Source organism: Akebia trifoliata, chromosome 15 (genome assembly GCF_017979445.1).
Source record: "Akebia trifoliata isolate Shusen 1 chromosome 15, ASM1797944v1, whole genome shotgun sequence".
Taxonomy (NCBI): domain Eukaryota; kingdom Viridiplantae; phylum Streptophyta; class Magnoliopsida; order Ranunculales; family Lardizabalaceae; genus Akebia; species Akebia trifoliata.
Genome location: NC_141389.1, coordinates 25,799,050 through 25,821,963, shown reverse-complemented (window position 1 = coordinate 25,821,963; position 22,914 = coordinate 25,799,050). Strand labels below are relative to the sequence as shown.

The 22,914-nt window shown below is 32.2% G+C and overlaps 2 protein-coding genes across 2 annotated transcripts; both read right to left on the bottom strand.

Moving 5' to 3' along the window:
* Positions 1-2,930: 2,930 nt before the first annotated feature.
* On the bottom strand, positions 2,931-6,294 carry CDC25 (Rhodanese/Cell cycle control phosphatase superfamily protein). Its single transcript, XM_086425044.1, has 3 exons — positions 6,136-6,294; positions 5,920-6,058; positions 2,931-3,401 (listed from the first exon to the last, which is right to left on the bottom strand). Exons 1-3 carry the CDS (start codon positions 6,216-6,218, stop codon positions 3,228-3,230), a joined length of 396 nt encoding a protein of 131 aa, XP_086281170.1. The 5' UTR covers positions 6,219-6,294; the 3' UTR covers positions 2,931-3,227.
* A 2,152-nt stretch (positions 6,295-8,446) lies between these two features.
* On the bottom strand, positions 8,447-11,922 carry LOC147384818 (putative xyloglucan endotransglucosylase/hydrolase protein 32). Its single transcript, XM_086425043.1, has 4 exons — positions 11,640-11,922; positions 11,409-11,509; positions 9,882-10,099; positions 8,447-9,100 (listed from the first exon to the last, which is right to left on the bottom strand). The coding sequence occupies exons 1-4, from the start codon at positions 11,833-11,835 to the stop codon at positions 8,734-8,736; spliced, it is 882 nt and encodes a 293-aa protein (XP_086281169.1). The 5' UTR covers positions 11,836-11,922; the 3' UTR covers positions 8,447-8,733.
* Between the last annotated feature and the right edge of the window lie 10,992 nt (positions 11,923-22,914).

Below are 22,914 nucleotides of genomic sequence, written 5' to 3'. Positions count from 1 at the left end.
AATTATTTCTTATGTAAGTTACAATAATTATAAGGAGTGGGTTTTTAGTATCATCAAAGCAATATGAATATTTATTGATATAAATGCTAGATAACATGGAAAGTGGTTATAATTCAATTAAATACCCATTATTAACGAGGTAATTTTATAAACATGGAGACTTCTCCCACTCAAACCCTAAGGGTTAAGTCATACTATAATTGTTTTACTTAAATTCTATTTTCTTTGCTTTGCATTTTTTTTATCAAGTACTAATTTGATTGTCGGAGACTTTATAACTGACACCACACCGATGTCTTTTCATGTAAGAATTGATAGAAAAGACAACAAAAAAATAGAGGTCATCGGAGAAGACGATCAGAATAAACATTTATTGTAATATGAAAATCAAGGATTGAAGTATCAAGAGTCACATAAATCTCGAGGAGTGGGAGATCCAAAAAATCTCTTATAAGTATTTTGATCATGATTTTAAATCTCGAATTTGTATCTCATCTTGTTAACGAATACTATTGAGATAATTGATATATAAGACAAATTTTGATTTTTCAAAGACTTTTGAACCATAAAGCAGATGAAATAACTAAGGGCCTGTTTGGATACCAGGAACAGAACTACTCTTCCAAAGAACAAGAGCTGAAGTACTCTATGGAGGAGTTGGAAAAGTAATTCTGTGCAGAAAGGGCGTTTGACTATCAACTCTGTGAAGTACTGGCAGAAGTACTTTTGTGCTAGAAGTCTGTTTGGGAACCATACTGACTTCTCATGACTTTTATAAAAAAGACCAGAATACCCTTATATTATACCAGTTACTGTTTTTTATCTTTTAGTGTCATAATATGCCTTCAAACTATACTGTTTTTGACATTTTAACTATAAATATTAATATAATATAATATAATAAATATTAATATAATATGTTTAAATCCATTATACTCAAATTTTTAAAAAAATTTGACAGACTATCTTTTAGTGTCATAATATGCCTTCAAACTATACTGTTTTTGACATTTTAACTATAAATATTAATATAATATAATATAATAATTATTAATATAATATAATATAATATTTTAAATATTAAATATTAATATAATGTGTTTAAATTCATTATACTCAAAATTTAAAAAAAAAATTGACAGACTGTCTTTTAGTGTCATAATATGCCTTCAAACTATATTGTTTTTGACATTTTAACTATAAATATTAATATAATATAATATAATAATATTAATATAATATAATATAATATAATATTTTAAATATTAAATATTAATATAATGTGTTTAAATCCATTATACTCAAAATTTTAAATTTTTTTTTAATATTAATAAATGTTTCTTTCATTTGATTTTAAAGGCAAATGAATTAGGAATATTTTCATAAAAAATTAATAAAGTTAAGGGTATTTTGGTAAAACGAACCGTTAGATTTTGACTCTCCGCAAGATGAGTTTTGAGAAATAGGTTTTCTCGACTTCTTCACAAAGAGTAATTTCTTGCTCTTGCGCGGAGTAACTCTTCGAAGGAGTTGTTCATCCAAATGCATCCAAATGACTTCTAACTCCCTGCAAGAGTCAAAAGTAGCCAAGGAGTCCTATCCAAACGCCTACTAAATTTTTTGCATCTCATCTCATGAATACTGATGTCAAACAGATTGGGAAGGGAATCTCTCTAGGCTTTTATCTTGTAGCATTTTTTCATAATTGAGAAAGTGCCACGTCGACAAGATAGTAAAATCCGAAAAATATTGCTAAGTTGTCTAGTTACCACCCAAAAATTTAGAAAGAAAGCCCAATATTAGGATCTATTGAATCCATTTTAAAATCATGATTACGATCACTAAAAAAATTAGTTATATATTACTTTAATTTTAGGAGTTTGTTCATCAATGACCTCACCTCAGTTAGATATGTTAATACATTTTATGGACTATTGGCCATTAAATTCCCCAATTTCCTATATAACGTGACACTTGATGAGGTAACCACCGACGTCATAAATCGTTTTGATTTTTTTAAAGAGTATTGATAAAACGACTACTCCAGATGTGACATGTGCAATAATCGTAGATCTGCACTCCATGGGATATGTGCAATTGTGTATCCCAAGGGGTACAAATCTACAGTCCTAACACATATCATGTCAGGAAAGTAGATTGAGTATGTCACGTGAGAGGAGTACAAATCTACAGTTCTAGCACATCACGTCAGTGGCCACGTGTGGGAGTCATTTAATAATTACCCTTTTTTTAAAGAGTCATGATAATCTAACTACTCCACATGACATAATCAACTACCTGATGTGACAGCTTCATTGTAGATATATGCTCCTCGGGATATACAAGTCCCGAGGAGCACAGATCTACAATTCCCAAACTTGTCACATCACAATAATCAGATTATCACAATCCTTTTTTAAATAGAGTATTGATAATCTGACTACCCCACGTGACATACTCAATCAACTACTTGACGTGACATGTTCATCGTAGATATGTGCTCCTCGGGATATACAACTCACTCATGAAACTCTTTTTTATGGGGAATTGCAGTCATGTATTCCGAGGAGCACAGATTTACAATTCCCAAACTTGTCACATCACGATTCTTTTGTAAATAGAGTGCTAATATTCTAACTAGAAAGTTTTCACTCGGCCTATACTTGGCTGATGTGTTACGGATATAGAACCATAGATCTGTGTCCTCGTGATCCACAAATATACATTTTTTATTTATTTATGAAAATTTGCATTTGATTATCCCAATGAAACAGATCTATGATTCCATGTCCATAACATGACAGCTCAGTATTGACCGGGTGAAGACTTTCTAGTTAGAAAATCATTATTCTTTTAAATAACGTAGTTTGGATGGTAAGTTAATTGGTAAGTCGTTTATCTAAATACAAATTGTTTGACCATTTTGAGCATAAGGTAGGAAAAAGAAAATGGGTTGACCATTTGAGCACCAATTACAACATGTAAGAAAAACCCATTTCTACAAAAACGAGTTTTGAAACAAACACTCCAAAAACCTGCCCCAACTAAAGGGAAACCACAGAAACAGATTCAATTTTTAAGCAATATCGTTAATAGTGAGATAAGCCATGTGTTTATAACGCATCGAGGCCCATAGTGTAACATGCTTGACGCAGTTGCAACCTTAGATCAGATAGTGAGTTATAAGAGCATAAATATGATAAAAAGGCTTTTATGAAGACCAACTTCTAAGGATTGCTGTGGCCTTTGCAAGGGATATCAGTACAGCGACAAACGGGTCTGCCAGAAGCCTCCCACCCATTAAAGCCGCGTTCCAAAACCAAAACGTTCTTTATTCCAACATCTTCCTTTGTTTCTGAAAGATAATCTACAAGCCTGCGAGCACATGATGGGCCACGCACCTATAAAAGCATCCATAATCCAATAGTTAGGCCAAGAGAAAGTATATGATAATAATGGGTAGCCATGGGCATTTTGAAAATTCAAGGGGGGTATGCACTCCAACTATGCTATCCAAAATTGTTACTCATAAATATTTTAATATATATATATATATATATTTTAATTCAACCCAAAATGAAGATGAAGATGAAGATGAATAGTGCATTGGAGACCCTTATTATCAAAAATGACTCTCCAAAATAGCAGTTGGGCTCATGAAATTTTTGGAGCCAAAAAATTGAGACTCCAAACTTGCTAATCCAAAATGGAGAGTGAAAATCCCACTCTCCAAAATGGGTAGTAGGTTGGAGACCCCTATTTGGTCTTACCTCTCCAAAATGGCAGTTGAGAGGGGATGGAGAGTGCGTTGGAGTTGCTCTAAGATATTAGACAAGAAAGGAGTCTCGAGTGGAGAGTTGGTAACTAACATAAGAACAACCAGTGGTGAAATAAATGCTACGACCAGCTATGTTTTATGAACAAGAATGTTGCAAAAACCAAGAAATAACATGCTTATAAAATAAGAATAGCTAAAATGGGGATTTCTGAGATGAACAGGTGGAAATACTAGGAAAGATAAAACTAAAAATTAACATATCAGAGGGAACTTGTGATTCACCCCCCAAACAAGAGAAAAATTATGGAGAATCGATTGAGATGTTTTATATGTACAACGAAGAGCAATGATGGCAACAGTGAAAAAGAACATGTTTGTCGAAGGCTCTATAACAAGCTGACAAATGCCAAAAAGACTATGTATTGAGTTTAAAAGAAAATTTCGAAAGAACACATGAATTAACAGAATACTTGGCCCTTCATATAATTGAATGGAGGAAAAAAGGATTTGTGTTGTACGACCCCAAAAAATTGCATTCCTACAAGAAAGAATTCATATAAAGCAAGCTCTCTCTATTCTATAATTAGCTTACAGTATAGTGTAACCTAGACTCTTCTCAATGGATAAGTAAACTAGGATCAAATCTGGAACATTTGGGTTGGGTAGGATAGTACCATCCAATTATGCCAAGACCATATAAACTCACGAGTGTTAAACGGTGCAAGAGAAGCTTGGGTTGGATTTCCACAATCCCCCAACATTTAGTAATATGTGTTGAACAAATCCCATTTAACAAGAAGAGCCTCGTGTACATTGCTTTACAAATCTAAAGATTGTTAATACTGAGGGAGTAAACTACTAGGGGCGGAGCTAGTAAGGAGCCAGTGGGGGCAATTGCTCCCATTCAATTTTTTTTGGGCCCTTGTATTTATGCTTTAATTTGAAGTATACCTATATTTCAACTAATGAGATGCCCCATTTTCCCTCACTCCCTCCCCCCCCCCCCCCCCCCCCCCCCCCCCAATTTTTTGAAGATGACATTGCCCCTTTACTTGGGCCTTTACCCATAGACTGATTGAAAACGACCTAAATACCCTTTTCTTCTACCTCTAACCAAAAACCTTTGATTTTTCTCTCCAAAACTATTCAACTTCAAGCTCTTCAACCTTTACCATGAACTATAGTTTGCCCAAGAAAATCCTGGCTCCGCCCTTGTAAACTACAGATATAAAATTTCTTATAAAACAATTTTAACAAGATTGGCATCACTTGTGTTGAAACTTAGTCATTTGTCATAAGTGACATAGGTAAGAGAAAGACATCCCACATATGACCTCAAGTTTGACATCTAGGGTAGACATAATCGACTTATCATACTCCCAAAGTGATCACACATTAGTTCCATACTCTTTCCAAAGCAATAAACATGAGAAGAAGATTTAGTTTGATGCTTGCAATCCAATGCAACTAGAACTAACCATTTGTATAAATGAACTATACTACTATTGGAAGTGAAACAAAGAATCGTACATGAAGAAATTCATCCAAACTCGAAAAAATTTGACACCTCAAGATGTATTAAAAATTATATAGGAAACAGAGAAGATGCACTAATAGAGTCTTTAAGATTGTACATCACATATTATAAATTTTCGATCGCTTGTGATGCACATTAAAGGTCCATCCTTTACTCATTTTTCTCTCACAAGTGGATTAAAAACATCAACTATCATCAACGATAAAGGTGCAAGCTTGCTAACTTGGTAAGGTTTGTGAGTATTTATACCACCACCTTGGATCAAAACCTGCCTTCACCCACTAATTACGAACAACCAATCCACTTGTCTATCCCAAAAAAAAAAAAAATACATAACTTTATGTTACTCTCACATGAACATTATTGATAATTATTAGTAAGAACAAAATCAATATATGAAGAAGACAATTTAGGGCTCAACTCAACAAAGAATTGCATTAAAGTGGAAGGAATCAATATTAAATTGAAATCAAGAATTGATGAATTCAATCAGATTTTCTAGTTTCTTGTAAAATCATGCTTGAAATTTAGAAATCAAGAAATTGACCAAACAACAAAACCCAATTTCAGAAAATCGAAGAGAATGGTCAAAGAATCAAGATACCTGGCTTAGGGCACAATGAAAGACAAGGGTATCTTTCCCTTTAACATCTTGTATGAGATTAGGGATTTTCTCAGAGAAATCGGCGCTCGTATAGTGGAGAGAACCAGCTATGTGCGCATCGTAGTTTCTCTCATCGTCCCTAAAATCCATCAATTTGAGAACCCAAAACATGAAAATTTAAAAAAAAAATAAAATGAAGAGAGAGAGAGATTTAACCTGACATCTACAACGGCTATATTTGGGCGTTGTTTGAGAGAGAGAAGCTGAGAACCAGTGATGTAGGAGATGCTTCGTGCCATTCTTCTTCTTCTTTGTCTGTGTGTCAGGGAAGTACTATTGTGAAAGATCTTTCATGACTTCGTATCTAGTAGATGATCTTGCTTGTGATATTATAGAGTCGATAGTAAGTTATACTAAGTTGCTACTTAGTTCCAAACCGTTGCATGGTTTTTTAACCATTTAAAGATTATGATCCAAATCCGAATTCATATATAAAAGGTGAAAAGTTTAATAATATAAAAAATATAGATAATATAATTTCCATAATTTCTCACATTTTACCATATTAGGATCTACTAGATGGGAATCTGTTTGATCTAGGGCCGATTTGATAAGTTAACCTTGAATTAGATCCAAGTTATCGATTGGATTTTGTGTCTGATCCAATCAATACTCGTTAAGATCCATTTAATGTGGCCTATATGTTAGGCCCCAGTTTGTACCTAAAAAAGATGGTCGATTACTAAGGTTGTCAATGGATTGGGTCCGAATCAGGGTTGATTTTGGTACCGATCCAGTTAGGATTGGATCAGGTTTTTATCAGAACTCAATATTAAGATTCAAACTTGATCCATTAACAGTCGGGTTGGATCCGAATTGAGCCTAACCTGATTTTATATACAAAATCTAAATAAACTTCATACATCTCAAACATATAATATAATTTATATACTTTCTAACATATTATCGGATTTGGATAATATTTATCCAAATCCGATCCAATAAGATATCAATTTGAAACCTATTGGATTGAATCCTTATCGAAATCCAAAACAAAGACCCATACACGAAGTTATTGGATGGAACACAGATCAGATTTTGGGTTTGATCCAATTCATTGACGGCCTATCTAGAGGTGTCAATGGGTAGTTGAAAATTCGAATCCGATTTGAATTTGAATTTGAATTTGAAAAATCGGATATCGGATTCGAATATTAACATTTTGAATCCGATAATATCCGATTCAAAATAATATAATATATATTATTTTATTTGATTTATTTATTATATATATGGTATAATATATAATAGGTTTTTTTTTAATAGTGAAAAATCAATTGGATAAGGAAAAATTGTATTTTTTTTAATATACAAATTATTCAAATTCTAATCGGATATTATCTGATATCCGATAGGAAAATCGAATTTGAATTTGAATAGAATTTTAGAATATCCATCGGATTCAAATTCGAATTCGGATATAAGATAAAAATTTTGGATTCGGATTCGGATATTACTGTATTCGAACCGATAAGCATTCGTTGACTGCCCTAGCCCTATTAACTACATGTGTTAATAGGGTAGGTAAGTCTAATAGGCTTCGAGGACCAAAACTTATGGGTTTGGACTTGGAGCCTTGGGATATCAAGGTTTATGGACCTAGCTTGGATCTGAATGTTTTGGCCTTACATAGGAAGGGCAGAACGAGTTAGGCTCAACTACACGTGTTGGGCCAAGCTTCAACTTGAAACTGAGCCCAAAAAGACTTTTATTTTTTGATGTGATGTAGTCGTAGAACGAGTTGTAAAAAGACACGAGGGCCGAGACAGGATTTTGTTCACGTGGGGTCAACTAAGAGTGGAAAACTTTTTGTGGGGGCAACTAAAATTTATTTATTTTTTTTTTTTGTGAGGGTAATAGTGGTGGATTTTTTTTAGAGTCGTGCTGGGATGACACAGGATTTACTGTGATTCTCACAAGTCTGACGTGGGCATGCATACATAACCATAGATGATTTTTACTCGTATCGCGAGGAAAGACATCTATGGTTATGTGCACATCCCACGTTAGACTTGTGAGAATCGCAGTAAATACTTTTTGTCATTTCAGCATTTTCCTTTTTTTTATCCGCCACTCCCAATTGCCCCCTTTGTAAATCCACCCCTGGAAAGACACATCTTATCGTTTCTTTAACAAATTTTAATCTCTAGTGAACCTCTTGAAAGACATTTAGGAAATTTTGATTTAATTCTCACTTTTTGTTTAATATGAAAAAAGGAAGGATCCCAAAGAATCGGTCTTTCTTTCAGTTGTTGAATCTCTCTTTGATCTATCATACATGATATTCCAAATCTTCATTACTAATGATCAGAAACTTCAGAAAAAAAAATTCTTTTGATTGAAACAACATCATAATGATTATTAGAGTTCCATCAAGGTTGAGTTTCTAAATTGACTCAGTGTAGTTTTAAGTTGATGTGGCAAGATTCCAAGTTGACTCACTCGTGTTTTGAGTTGATTCAACCAATTTTAAAACTATGGTTCAAACTATGAACCCCAACTTTTATTTAGAAATGACAAGTAAATACACTTCAATTCAACCCCCATTTCTTTGGTTTCTATCTCCCCATCTCTCCTCTCTTTTTTTTTTCTTTTTCTTTTTTCTCTCAAAAACATAGTAAAACAAATAAAACATTAAAGTCTTTGGAGGCTTGGACGCTCAAATACTCTTACAATACAAATTAAATGAGACACATCTCAACACACCCCAAAGTTTTATAAGAGAAACAAAGACTTGACTTATCTATATGTTCTTTAAGCCCAACATTCAGGTGTTTGGGAATGATCTCTCTTTGAATCCTTGCAATAGTCATAAACCAAGTAGTTCCTTTGAGCCCACTCCATGGCTGAGGACTGTTGGCTACTTAGGCCGCTCGAGGAGGCCGGAGAGGCTGAAACAGGGTGACATGAGGTGGGTTCATCAGTTGAGCATCCACTTAATTTGAAGTCGGTGTACCTAGCGACGAATGGTTGGTAATGATAATCGGCCTTGTATTTTCCATCTTCGGTGGCCCACGATGAAGCATCCCATATGGATCCGTACACCCACATTGGCCTCAACGGAAAGGTTGAGTCGCTCTTCCTTTGGTACCTTCTTATTGGGATGTCGTCCACGAAGAATCTGATCCCACAACATAAAACATGTAATTCTTATACATCTTGGCTACCATCATCATATGTAATATACAATAATAGGGATAAGGTATAGACAACGATGATGATTTGAATCGGTTGACATAGAGATTCAACAAATATATGTCACGACGCAATTTATATTCAAAAAGGGTCCAACGTAGAGGTACAAGTGTCAACCATAGTTACAACAATCTGCGATTTAAAAAAAAAAGTCACGATTCTAATAATAGCCGATTAAATCATGATTTTTTGAAAAAATCTTTAATTTTCCAAAAATCACAATTAATCGTGACTTAATCCCAATTTGTTTTCAAAAAATCATGGATTAATTTTATTTTTAGCATTTTGTAAGTATTATTTTTTCATTTTTTATACTTTAAACAATTATTTTTTTACTTTTTAACTTATCTGTTTTCTTGACTTTTGCCAAATTTTCCCAAAGCTTTCACCTGCCGAATTATTCTCTAACCCCTACTTTGTCACAATGTTGTTAACCAACCAACTACTCCAAAAGATTGATTTGCTGGGGAAGGAGAGAGCTAGTTACGAGACTTAACTAGGGTCTGACACACCTAAGAGTAGAGGAAAATATACAATCAACAACTGAATTTAGTAATTACCTCAAGTACTATAAAGTAACGTTAATATATCTATGTCCTCGTACCTCAATTTATGTTTTTTCTAATTGTCCTATTTTTTTTTTTTTTTTTTTGTAAGAATAATTTTTTACCACCTAGTAATAAATTGTGGTTGAAGACACTACTTACATGATCTCATTAGAATTCCATAGCATAGCATAGTTGTGGAAATTTGTAGTTGGATCAAACCACAAATGGAACTTCATCTCTCTTCCAATAAGCCTTCCATCTCCACTTCCTCTTATGTAGACATTAGTTTGTAATGTATAAGGCTTCCCGGGCGTTGTTCCAAGGAACTCAATATCAACTTCATCGTGGTTGCTTGGATGTGCTTCGTTGTTTGAAAGCTATCGTGCATTCCCCAATTCATAAAAAAATAAGGATCATCTAAGACATTAAAATGAGGGAGAAGCTAACATCTAAGACTTCATGGGGATGTTAATAATCTTCCAAACTTATAAATAATCTTTAAAAGCATTTTATATTTTATTTTTTATACAATAAAAGTAAGTGAGGGGCATTATTGTTATTCTAGAGTGACATTTTATTTTGTAAATAATTCAAAATCTCGAAAATTATATATTTACAAAAATATTATGATGAGAAGAAACTTGATTATTTTGCAGTAATAGAAATATATGAATAATGATTTTCTGGCTCCCCTCCTCTGACATACTCTCCTATTGTGTAGTTGTATATCTCGAAGAAAAAAAATCTATGGTTCTAGCACATGCCACGTCTGGAGAGTATGTCACAGGGGAGAGTCAGAAAATCACGACTCACAATACATTCCCTTTTTAGGAAAGTGTGTTATGAGGTACAATATTGAGGTCTATTCAGCACGTCTCTTTTGAAAATATTTACATAAAAAGATAATTTAGATTTATTTACAAAAAAATAAAATAAAATTGTACAATGTTAATATAAAATTATAAATTTACCTTTATTCCCTACTTATCCATACACATAAATAAACTAAATTTCAAAACAAATCATTTTAAATGAAATTATCAAAATACCCTTTGCTAACTTTTAAAAATGACCATTATTTAATTAAATAATTAGAAGAATAATATTTACCTAAAAGGATAATCTTGTTTAATTTTCGAAAAAAATATAGGTACAAATACAATGTTAATAGAAAATTATAAATTTACCTTTATACCCGTACACATGGAGAAATAAATTAAATTTCCTAACAAATAATTTTAGATGAAATTACCAAAATACTCTTTGCTAACTTTGAAAAATTACCATTATTTATTAAATAATTACAAGAATACCCTTTTAGATGGCGTATTTATAAGGGGTCACTTACACTGGCTAAACCCAAGGGGTATAAACAGAAGGAAAAAAAATATTTACCTAAAAGATAATTTATCCATTTTCAATAAAAAAAAATTACTTACGAAAATAATATATGCACAATATTAATTTAAGTTTACCTTTATACCCTCTACACAGAAATAAATTAACTTTCAAAATGAGTCTTTTTAGATGAAATTACCCAAAATACCCTTATGCTAACTTTTAAAAAATTACCATTATTTTATTAAATAATTACAAAAATACCATTGCAGATCATAATTTTTAAAGGTGTCATCTACACTGGCCAAAATCACAAACAACATATGAGCTCTAGATCAGTTTTCTCACATAGAAAGAAGTTATCACTCCTGCAGTATAACCAGGTTGAAGCTTGACCGAGACGCCGAAGAACCCGGACTGAAACGAATTAATCGACTTGAACCCACTTCCTGATTTTCAAAATCAAGCAAAAAAAAAAAAAAATTTGAAGAAAACAACAGAAAATATTAGACACCCATGAAGAAATTTAAGGAGTTATATATTAAGAAGCATACAATTTATAATAAAATGAAATTAAACCTGAGGAACTATCAAGCCAGATTGTCAATGAGTTCTGTTCTAGATTTTGATGCTGAGGACCCCATAGGTTTCTAAAACCTTGATAAAAGCCAATAGGACTAATCTTGGATGTAGGGTAGTAACCTGGTGAAGGTTGAGCATTGGTTGGAGGGAGAGGGACCATGAACATTACACAAAGAGCTAGAAAGAGAGACATAATGGAAACAATTTGAATGATTTTGTGATTAAATGACACCAGAGAGAGAGAGAGAGAGAAAAGTATGGGAAGGAGTATGGTAGTACAGTTGGTATAAATAATGGTGAGATTGGTGGGCCCACCATACAAGGGAGCCGAGATGATGAGGAGTTATACATGCAAGGAGACAAATTCAAAACATTCGTGATCATAGTGAAAGAAAAAGATGATTTAGATATGAGTCTTGATAATCTGACTTAGGCTTGTGCCATACTCAATCAACTTACCTGACGTGATAGGCTCGGAAACCGTAGATCTGCCCTCATCAGAATGTAAGATTGCACTTTTTTATGAAGAGTCGTAGTTTTATATCCTGAAGAGAGCACATCTACGATTCCAAACCTGTCACGTTAGATAAGTTGATTGTGTTGCCACGTGCCTAAGCAATTAAGAATATCAACACTCCTTAAATATTATTTGACTTATACAAGATAGGTATCTTTTCTATCACCACTACTTTTAGCAACCTTTACAAGCTTGTCATATATGATCATAGTGATAGGTCTTGAATAGTGTCGACTCAGTAATCAACTTCAACGATTAAAGTGTAGTTCAATTTTCTTTAACTTTTCTTTAATTTAGAGAGCTGCTATTGGCACCCTAACTTTTACTTATTACACCATAATTTCTTAAATTATTATCACACACCTCCATTAAAGTTTAGAACATACTCTTCAAACCATTTCAAAGGTTTGGCTCAAATTAAAACTCAACATTGCAAAACATCAAAACACTTGTTCAAATAATTTCAATAGTTGCTTACAATTATGATTAAGCTCATATAAAATTCTAAACCCAAAAAGTTAGAATCTAAAAAAACAAAAGAGAGAGAGAGAGAGAGCACTCAACCTAACTTTTACTTATACTTGACCATTCATTTATTTTTTTTATTTTTAATTGGAGTTTAAAAAGTAAAAGTTGTGGACAATGGAAACTCTCTCTCTCTCCCTCTCTTCTTTCTTATTGTAGATATCTCCACCCTTCAGGTGAGACTAATCTCATCGAAAAGTCCTATGTGCAATTGGTTGAATCGAGGGTCAATTAGACCCTGGAGGGTGGCCCCAAGGACTTTATGGCTTCATGGGTTTTCGAACACATGACCTATTCTTCCTAAGGAGCTTATTAAGGTTGGGCTTGCCACTAGGCCAACCCCTTGAGGTTACAATAGCAGCTCTCTTAATTTAGTTAAAGGTCTTAAAAAAAATATATTCAAGAGAACATGGATTAAGATGGTAAAAATAAGATATGAACCCACCTATACTAACAAAAGACATGATTTTAAATTAAAAGAATTGTACAAAAGAAAAAGATTCGTTAAAAGATCCCAAAATTTTAGGATAAAACTTTAGTAACAATGAAGATGATTGTTTACATCAAAGATAATTAAATATAGTCCATAAATCCTTGTGATTGAGTTTGACAGCCACTCAATTTACCTTGTCAAATCAGTTTGTGAAATATTGAGTCAACTCAGTCTCTAAAAGAAGAAGAATCACTGAAACTCACATGCAGTTTTGACTAATCACTGAGGCGATCTCACTAAAACCTATTAACCATGTGATACTTTTAATATTGGACATCTTACAAAAAGTCTAGAAAGATGGATTAACCACCAAGGTTTTGAGAATATTTTCAAAATTAATAAAATACCATTTTGGTCAACAACTATTTTTTTTTATTTTTTATTTTTCAAAATGTCAGATTTTTTAAAATAAAAAAATTAATTAATTATCTTTTTTATCCTATTATGTTATTCATCACTTGTCCCACCATCGTTCCGTGTTCCTTTTTTCGTCGAGAAGTACTAGTTGTTGCCATTATTTTGGTAAATATTAACAAAATCTTGATGTTCTTTAATTATTAGTTACATAAATAGTATAAAAAATTTATCATTTTTAAAAGATTAATTGCTTATTGAAGCCGTATGGTGAAGACATCAATAGCTGAATCAAGTGCTCAGATCTGGCCCGGGCTACATATCAATAGCTCCGTCGAGGGATAAGTTAGAATGGTAATAATCCACATTTATACTAGTATATGTATTATCTGTACCCATGGTGTAACTTTAGGCAAATTTTGATAAATTTGGAGGTCCAACTCAATATCAATTGGCGATGAGTGAAGAGGCCAAGGAGAGACAAGGCAATAAGTGTTTGATATAGGAGTAAACTCAACACGTCCTAATAAGTGTGGGCAAAACTAGGCCAAAGCACGTGGAGATATGAATTGGATGACCTGGAAGAGAGAAAGACTCACTCTGATACCTTAATAAATTTGGGGGTTCAACTCAAAATCAAATGGAAATAAGTGGAGATGCTCATGAGCTTATAAGGAGAGAGACAAAGCAACAAGTGTTCCATGTGGGACTAAACTCAACAAATTCCTCTATACTATTTCTGGTCTTTTTCTCCTAAAATGTGTCCGATTCGGACTGATGGTCCTTAGGCTACTATGGTTTTAATTTAATAAACAAAATATCCAAAAATAATAATAATATAATTAATCAAATATTTACATAAATTGTTTTTCGCCAAATGCCCACGTTCCCAAAACTCGCTTCCCATTCTCCAAATGTCAATTTTGAAATCATATTTTTAGTAGCGATTTTTTAGAAGCTGCACTTACACCAAAGTAAATTGTTCTTCATAATTCACTTACATTTAAGAATTAAAAAAAACAAAAAAAAAAAAAAAAAACTCTTTTAAGACCAATAAAAAAAACTAAAATGTGAAGACTTGGTAGCCAGTGATTTTCAAAATTATAGTTAATAGGTCAATTGCGTGGGCCATAGCCCATAGCCTTCGTTACATAGTAGATTGAAAGCTGTGACACCTTTACCGACAAATTCAGAAGTTCACGGACATTATACTACTAATAAAGCCCACTAAAAATATAATAAAAATATAAAAAAAAGTCCAATTGGGTGGTGGCCCACCTATTTACTCTTGTTCATGGTATTGGATTCCTTCAAACCCATTCAACAAATTTAAATAATCAATTACTTTTAGGGTGATTTAGACCTGTCCCCTAAGTTTTGCTCAATATTATAGATACCCCCCCATTTTGAAATTGATGACATGCATCCCTAGACCTTAGTCTTCTAAATAGACTATGGGGAAAAGACTCAAATGACCTCATCTTTATACTCCACTTAATCTTCAATTCATCCTTTTCTACCTAGAACTAATCATTTACATAAAACCCGATTTTTATACCCAAAATCCCATCATTTTAAAAAAAGAATTGTTTTTTCTTCTCAAAACAAGTCATTTTTAAGCTCTGCAATGTTGAAGGTAACTTTAATCTATTCGACCTTATTTTAATCCATCATTTTCTACATTGCCTTCTTTATAGAAAACCTTTTAGTTTTCAACTCAAAATTTGATCATTTTAGATTTTCTAAAAAATTCTATATTGGCTTGAGATTTGGGTACTTGCCCCCACAAGAATATTCAAAGTCTATGGACTAATGAGTTATTGCAATAGATTTTAGCGACGGATAAAAAAATCTGCCACTATTGACTCTAAAAAAAAAAAAATCCACTCTTAGTTGCCCCCACATGAGCAAATCTTGGTTCTGCCCCTGGTTGATGAGAGTAAAAAAAAATATTCATTAAGGTTGAAAATGAATGGTGTTAAGAAGAAAATTTGGGTTTTTGACTAGCAGTTGAAGATGAGGGCATTCAAGTCTTTTCTTCTAAGTCTATATAAAAGACTGAGGTCAAGGGATGCATGCCATCATTTTCAAAACTTAAGTGGCATCTCTAATATTTAACAAAACATAGGGGTCATGTCCAAATCACCCTTATTTTTATTCTTAATCTAGAGAAGGTGACACAAGAAAGAGACAAGATTGAGGACTACATGAACGTGATCTTTCCTGATTGAGAAATCGTACCTACCATTTCAAGTGTACACAATTTCTTTCAATTTTAATTTTAATTTTTTTTGTCTTTAGTTCCTTGATTGATTCTTATTATTAAACTTCAACTTTGTTTTCTCTGTAATTACACTCCAACTATTAAGTTAGTAGGAATTTTGACTAAACAACTATATTCATTTTATAAATTTGTAACCCAATTAAATTATTCATTTTATAAATTATTTATATACTTTATTTATTTTTCTGAAGTTTTGTGGTATTAGTTGAGCCAAAATGGGAATGAGAAATAGCCCAATTAAGAAATGTGGGACCTTCTAAATCTCGAAACGAAACGCAAGAAACATCTTGGAAGTAATTGTTTTTTGATAAATCAAACTTACTAAAAGAAAGACATGCGTAGACACACCGATCATTTGTTATTTAATGATACAAATCATTAAGGATTTGAGAAGATCGAAAACGTATCTTTTTTTGTCAATTATTTCTTTGTCATTGCTTGGCAATATGTTTTATAAGTTTCTTAATCAAATTATTGCATTTAATCTAGATTGATTATCTAAGAGTCGTGATGAATGCATGCGGTTGGGTATGTGGATGATGTGTCAAGGGCATAGAACCATAGATATTTTTTATCGAGATACACAGGAAAAAGATATGCGGTTCTATGCCCTTATCACGTCAGCCATATACGTAATTGTGTGCATTCATCGTTATTCTTATTTAAAACATGACATGTTCTCTTAAAATTAAATTGGGGAAAGGATGCATGCTTTCGTGCCCCATTTTCAAAATTGTGGGCATATGCCATTGTTTATGTTGTTACTTTTCAAGAGAAATTTTAAAGATATAAATATTATTTTATTTTGGGGATATGTTAATATCAAAGATTTAATGGGGATATTAGCATCTCTCACGATCTTATTTCTTTTATAAATATCTTTGAAATGGGATTCCTACTCATCATTTTAAAATTTAAAACAAAAAATAGAAAAAAAAAAAAAAGAGATTAGTTGTGATTGTTTAATGGCATTCTAGTAAATAACCTTTTTGAGGTTTATAATATTAACAAAAGTGTCATTGTACAATTTTAGACACCAAACTTTTTTATTTTTTATTTTCTTTATTTTTAAATGACATTCGATATGTTTTTTTTTAATGGATTTTTACGAAAGAAAAATAATTGTGGAGAATGCTAATAGGGGTGGCAATGGGTCGAGTCATGTCATGTTGTGTTGTGTTGTGTTGAGGTAAGGGTATTCTAAACAATCACCTAACCCAAACCCTGACCCATTTAATAATTGTGTCAAAAACTTAAACCTGAACCTGACACATTTATTAAATAGGTAACTTGACCCAACCCATGTAATCCCTTCAATAAAATTGTAATTTTAAGTGAAAAGAATCCGTTCCATTTCCACCACCAAAAATAAAATATAATTAATAAACATAAAATCACATAACCATAAATCAATATATAACAACATAAATTAAGAATCAAAAAACATAAATTAAACATTTTTTTAAATTATTTTATTCCAAAGTTCTTCGAGTTTTGTCTTCTACGTCTTTATGGCATTGGGATGCCACAAGATAATGCAATCAGGAAACTGTCATTACTTAGTAAGAAAAGTGTTTTTCTTTTCCAAATTAAAATTTTAATCCTTAATTATTTGAAAAATATCTTAAAACATCTTCTATATTTTATAAATTTGAAAAAAGAAAGTATTATGAAAATTTTCTACAAAATTCTAGTAAAAAAATGTGTAATTTTAAAAATCCTTAAATAATTATTAATATTTAAGATACCTCACATGTTTCATGATTTAAAATATGTTAATAACATAATAACTAAACGTGTCAAAACGGATTAAGCAGGTTGACATCCCTAACCTAAACACGACCCATTTAATAATCATTTTAGATTAGTCAATATTATTATGACCTAAATCCAATTAGGCTTGACTCAAATCAATTAATTTTGTGTCATGTTTGTGAGTCATGTTATGATTACCTCCCCTACTAACATCTCTACGAAATTTAGCATTTATTTTATTTTATATGTATTTAAATATAATATTTTTTACAATGTAGATTTAAGTTTAGTTAAACAAATTTTTTTCCACCATTCCACTTTGTTTATAACCAAGTCTCTGTTTTTGAAAGTGGGTTCATATTTTATTTTACTATCTTTACATACGTTCTTTTTAATCTTTTTCTTACTCTTGTAAGATTTTCAAGTTGAATATTTCTTCTACCTAGACTAGGACTTCCCATTATTAGAAAAAATCCTTGTACCGACAGTTAGATCTGTCGCTATATGCTCATAGGCCGTCACACAATGTTATACTGATGGCCAGGTTTTTCGTCGCCACTCGTCGCAGTTGAATTCGTTGGTAATTATTTTAGTAACGGCCAAAAATTTCTGTCACTATATCTCTTATTTTCTAGAAATTTTTTGTCAATTGAAACCTTAGATTTTGATTACGCAAAAATAATATACAAAAATGTAACATAAATTAAGTTTGAGATGGATCACTGGTTTTTTCCATCAATGATAAGCATACTCGAGGCAATTTAAATTCAAATTTGGTTCCATTCTTCTTTCTTGTTTGATCGATAAAAAAAATTGTTTTTTTCGCTATGATCAAAATTTAACGATTTTCCTGTTTTTGGTGAAGTTAGTTAGATTCAATTACAACTCTCTAAAATAAATAAATAAATAATGAAAAATTGCAAATCACTTCTTGGCAACAGAAATGGACAGGAGTTAGGTACCCATTAAACATGTATTAGCCAAAATGAGGTAAATAAATCAAAATAAGAGCTAATCCTTTATTATAATCGCATTATTGAAGAGGGGTCTACCTAATAATAATTGCAATTAAGCGCCAAAGCTGGATTAGAAAAAATCACATAGAAATAGCAATCAAATGGTAATGTTGGTGGTGGTGGGAAGGATGGTTAGTAGGTATTGTCGGTTTATTATTTTGGTTTTTTAATACTCTTTGGATTCTCCTTGACGTGCAGATCTTTAAAATTGATCTGAGTAAGACATGTGAAAGAAACCCTTTCAAAAGTATGTCAAATCTGATTTGATTTGAATATGAAATTTGAAAGAGACCAATACAAATGCGTGTGTGAGAGATAGAGAGAGACTTGATATTTTTGTCCAAGGAAATTACAAAAACAGTTATATTTTTGCATTATTGAATCAGTCTTTTTTTTTTTTTTTTCTCAATATTTACAAAAAAATAAAAATGAGTTGTGATATTCTGAACCCCCCGACATAACACTATAGATTATTTGTCTTGAGATACACAAGAAAAAGATTTATAATTCTGTATATATCTCGAGGCAAATGATCTACGATTCTATAATGGGGGCGTCAAAAAATCATTATTTAATAAATATATATAAGGAATTGTTTAAGGAACATACATTGTGACGATGATTTTTTTTCTCATATGAGTTAGAAGAAAATGACTGATTTTTTATGAGGATGATCTCCTCACCATAGATATCATCCTCACAAAAAATCAACCCATTCTGAAACTTCTAACCCCCTCAAAAATAGTTTATAACTATTTGACAATTCACAATTCATTATCATTGTAAATTGATGGTAGAAGGTTCAAAATTGCTTAGGATGATTTTTTGTGAGGGTATGTAATCTCTATAATGAGGAGACCATCCTTACAAAAAAAAATTAGCTCATTCCAAAATTTCTAATCCATATCGGACAAAAATCGTTGTACCCTGACCCGTCCCAATATATATATATATATAGGGTAGCGTTTGACATATAACATTAGAGAGACAAGGTTTGGAGACAAAATTTGTCCTATATATCTTAAAAGTTTTGGATCAGGCTGATTTTTGTGAGGATGATCTCCCTGATGTGGATATCATCCTTACAAAAAATCAGCCCAATATGAAACTTTTAACCCCATCAAAAGTGATTTACAAATTAACAATAAAAAAATCGACGATCGACAATTCCAAACTACTTTTGATGGGGTTAGAAGTTTTAGATGGGACTGATATTTTGTGAGAATGATCTTCTCATCATATAAATCCTTCTCACAAAAAATCATCCCATTTTGAAACTTCTAACCCATATAAGACAATTGTGTTGGCTCCATATGGGTCTTGTTCGGAAGACCACATTAGGGAGACCATGGATCCAAAATTTGTTTTATATGGGTTAAAAGTTTTGGATTAAGCTGATTTTTTGTGAGGACGATTCCTATGGTGAGAAAAACATCATTACAAAAATTAGCACATTTTAAAACTTCTAACCCTATCAAAAGTGATTTATAAATTAACAATAAAAATCTACAATCCACAATTCCTTAACTTGCAAACCACTTTTATTATATTTATATAATAAAATACAATGATGGGTCCCATTTACGAGGGATAAACGTCCCGTCACCTACAACGGTGTCTTTTCTCTTTACCCCTTCAACTTTATATTGTACTTCCTCTCCCCCCCTTTAATAATATCCACAATTCCTCAACTTGCAAACCACTTTTATTATTATATCTATATAATAAAATACAGTGGTGAGTCCCATTTATGAGGGATAAACTTCCCATCACCTACAACAGTGTTTTTTCTCTTTACCCCTTCAATTTTATATTGTCTTTCCTTCCCCCCCCTCCCTCCCCCTTTAATAATATCCCTCAAATTTTACTATCTTTCTCTTTTTACACCCTTTATTCAATGATGCCCCTCTAACTTTATTATCTTTCTTCTTGTACCCCTTTATCCCTAAAGTGGATCCCACTCTTTTGTCCCCTTTTCCAATTAGACCCTTCCAAATTTATTGTTTTTCTTATTTCACCCCCTAAACCCCAAAGAGGATGGCATATGTATACTAGAGTTCACATGTGCCTATGGCATGAGCATCCATCTGGGATTAAGGGAGTAAAAAAAAAAAAGTTGGAGAATATTATTAAAATTTTAAGTTAAAAGGTAAAAGATGTAAAACAATAAAATAAGTTAAAATATGAGTAAAATAAGAAAATATAGTAAAGTTATATGGAGTAAAGAGAAAAGACAATAAAGTGAGTCCCGCAAAAACTATTATTAGATGAAATGCTTATCCTAACTAAATGGAAGTTTGTATCTCACAAAAGTGGGTCTTACAGTTGTGTTATATATATGGGTGGCATTCGAATACCCTAAAAAGAGTTAAACACTGCGCCAAACAATTTTGAAATGTTTAAGAATGGGATGGTTTTTGGTGAGAATGATTTCCTCGTCCCATCAAAAGTGCTTTACAAAAATCGGACGGTCTACGATTCTTCAACTTGTAAACTAGGGTTAGAGGTTTCAGAATGAGTTTATTTTTGGTGAGGATGATCTCTTCACCATAAAGATCATCCTCCCAAAAAATCAGTCCATTCCAAAACTTCTAACTTCCATTTTGAAAAATGTTTGGCATTCTTTGGGACTTCCGAACACTTCTCTCTCTCTCTCTCTCTCTCTCTCTCTCTATCTATATATATATAAAAGAGGCGATTCAAGGGACATATGTAAAAACAATGGCTTTTCAAAATATAGGTTAGAGGTTTGGATTGAGCTGATTTTTTGCAAGGATGGTCACTATGGTGAGAAGATCATCCTCACAAAAAATCAGCTCAATCTGAAACTTCTAAATCCATCAAAAGTTATTTACAAATTATTGACAAAAAATTGATGGTCCACATTCTAAATCACTTTTAATGGGGTTAGAAGTTTTAGATTGGACTGATTTTTTTTTTCGGATGATCTTCCCATCATAGAGATCATCCTTACAAAAAATCAGCTCAATCCGAAACTTTTAACTAATATTTTAAAATTTTATTAATGTTACATTGTTTTTACATATGTTTTTTCATATGGCCCTTGATCCTGACCTATATATATAAACCAAGATCGGACCGGGTCGAATCTGACCTGGAAGCTTTCACGGTCCGATCCAAATATAAAAACCCATTTTTCTAAAAACCAATTGACCAGTCCGGTTCAACCGATGACTCAGTTGGCTCGATCGGGTATTGAAATATTTCGACTCTATTATTTGTGCAACATATGACCAAAAAAACCAGAATTTTTTTATTTATCAAAACCAATCATTTTAAAGCTCTTCAACCTTATGGTAAATTATTTTTAAGTTGTTAAACCTCATCTTCGATCCATCGTTTCAATATCACTTTTATCCCTTGTAAAAAATTCTAGATTTTTCCATTCATGATTTCATCATCCTTTACTTCAAAAATCGAATCGAGATTGTTAGGTTTGAAGGTTGAAGAATTAAATATAATTTTAAGGTTGGAAAGAAACATAAAATTGATTTTGAAGGTTGAAGAGTTGTATTTTTTTCTCGACTAAGAGGAAGAGTTGAAGATGTCTCGTTTGTATAAAACTAAAAAAACTCAGAAAAATTCATTGTAAGTTACTTTTGGATCAGACCCATTTGACCCACCGGTTAGGCACGTATCAACCCGCTCAATCGAACGGGTGAATGACCGGTCCAGTTTTTAAAACATTGACATATAGGGTCGGGTTCAATAGTCAAAATGTTTTGTTCTTTATAAGCTAAATTTCAGAATGGGCTGATTTTTTGTGAGGATGATCTCTATGGCAAGGAGATCATCCTCACAAAAAATCAGCCCATTTTGAAACTTCTAACCCCACTTTATAAGTTGAAGACTCGTGGATCGTCAGTTTAATTTTATCGTTAATTTGTAAATCACTTTTGATGGGGTTAGAAGTTTTAGAATAGGCTTTATTATTTTTTTTTATTTTTTGTGAGGATGATGATGATCTCCTCACCTAGAGAACATCCTCACAAAAATTTAGCCAATTCCAAAACTTTTAGCCCATATAGGAAAAATCTTTAGCTAGGTCTATAAGTGGATTGGGATCTGTTGACTCCTGAGAAATACACATGATCCCAATCATGTAAACATAAAATCTAATGGTTGAGATTTATCCTCGAAATAAGTATCCTTGAGATTTGTGTTAATTGGATATGTGTAAATCCCTACCGTTGGATTCCATGTTTACGTTGTTGAGATCATGTGTTTTCTTGTGAGTCATTCTCCATAAGTCATGGGATCCTAACACATTGTGCCAAAAGAGAAGTGTTTGGAGGCCATAAAGAGAG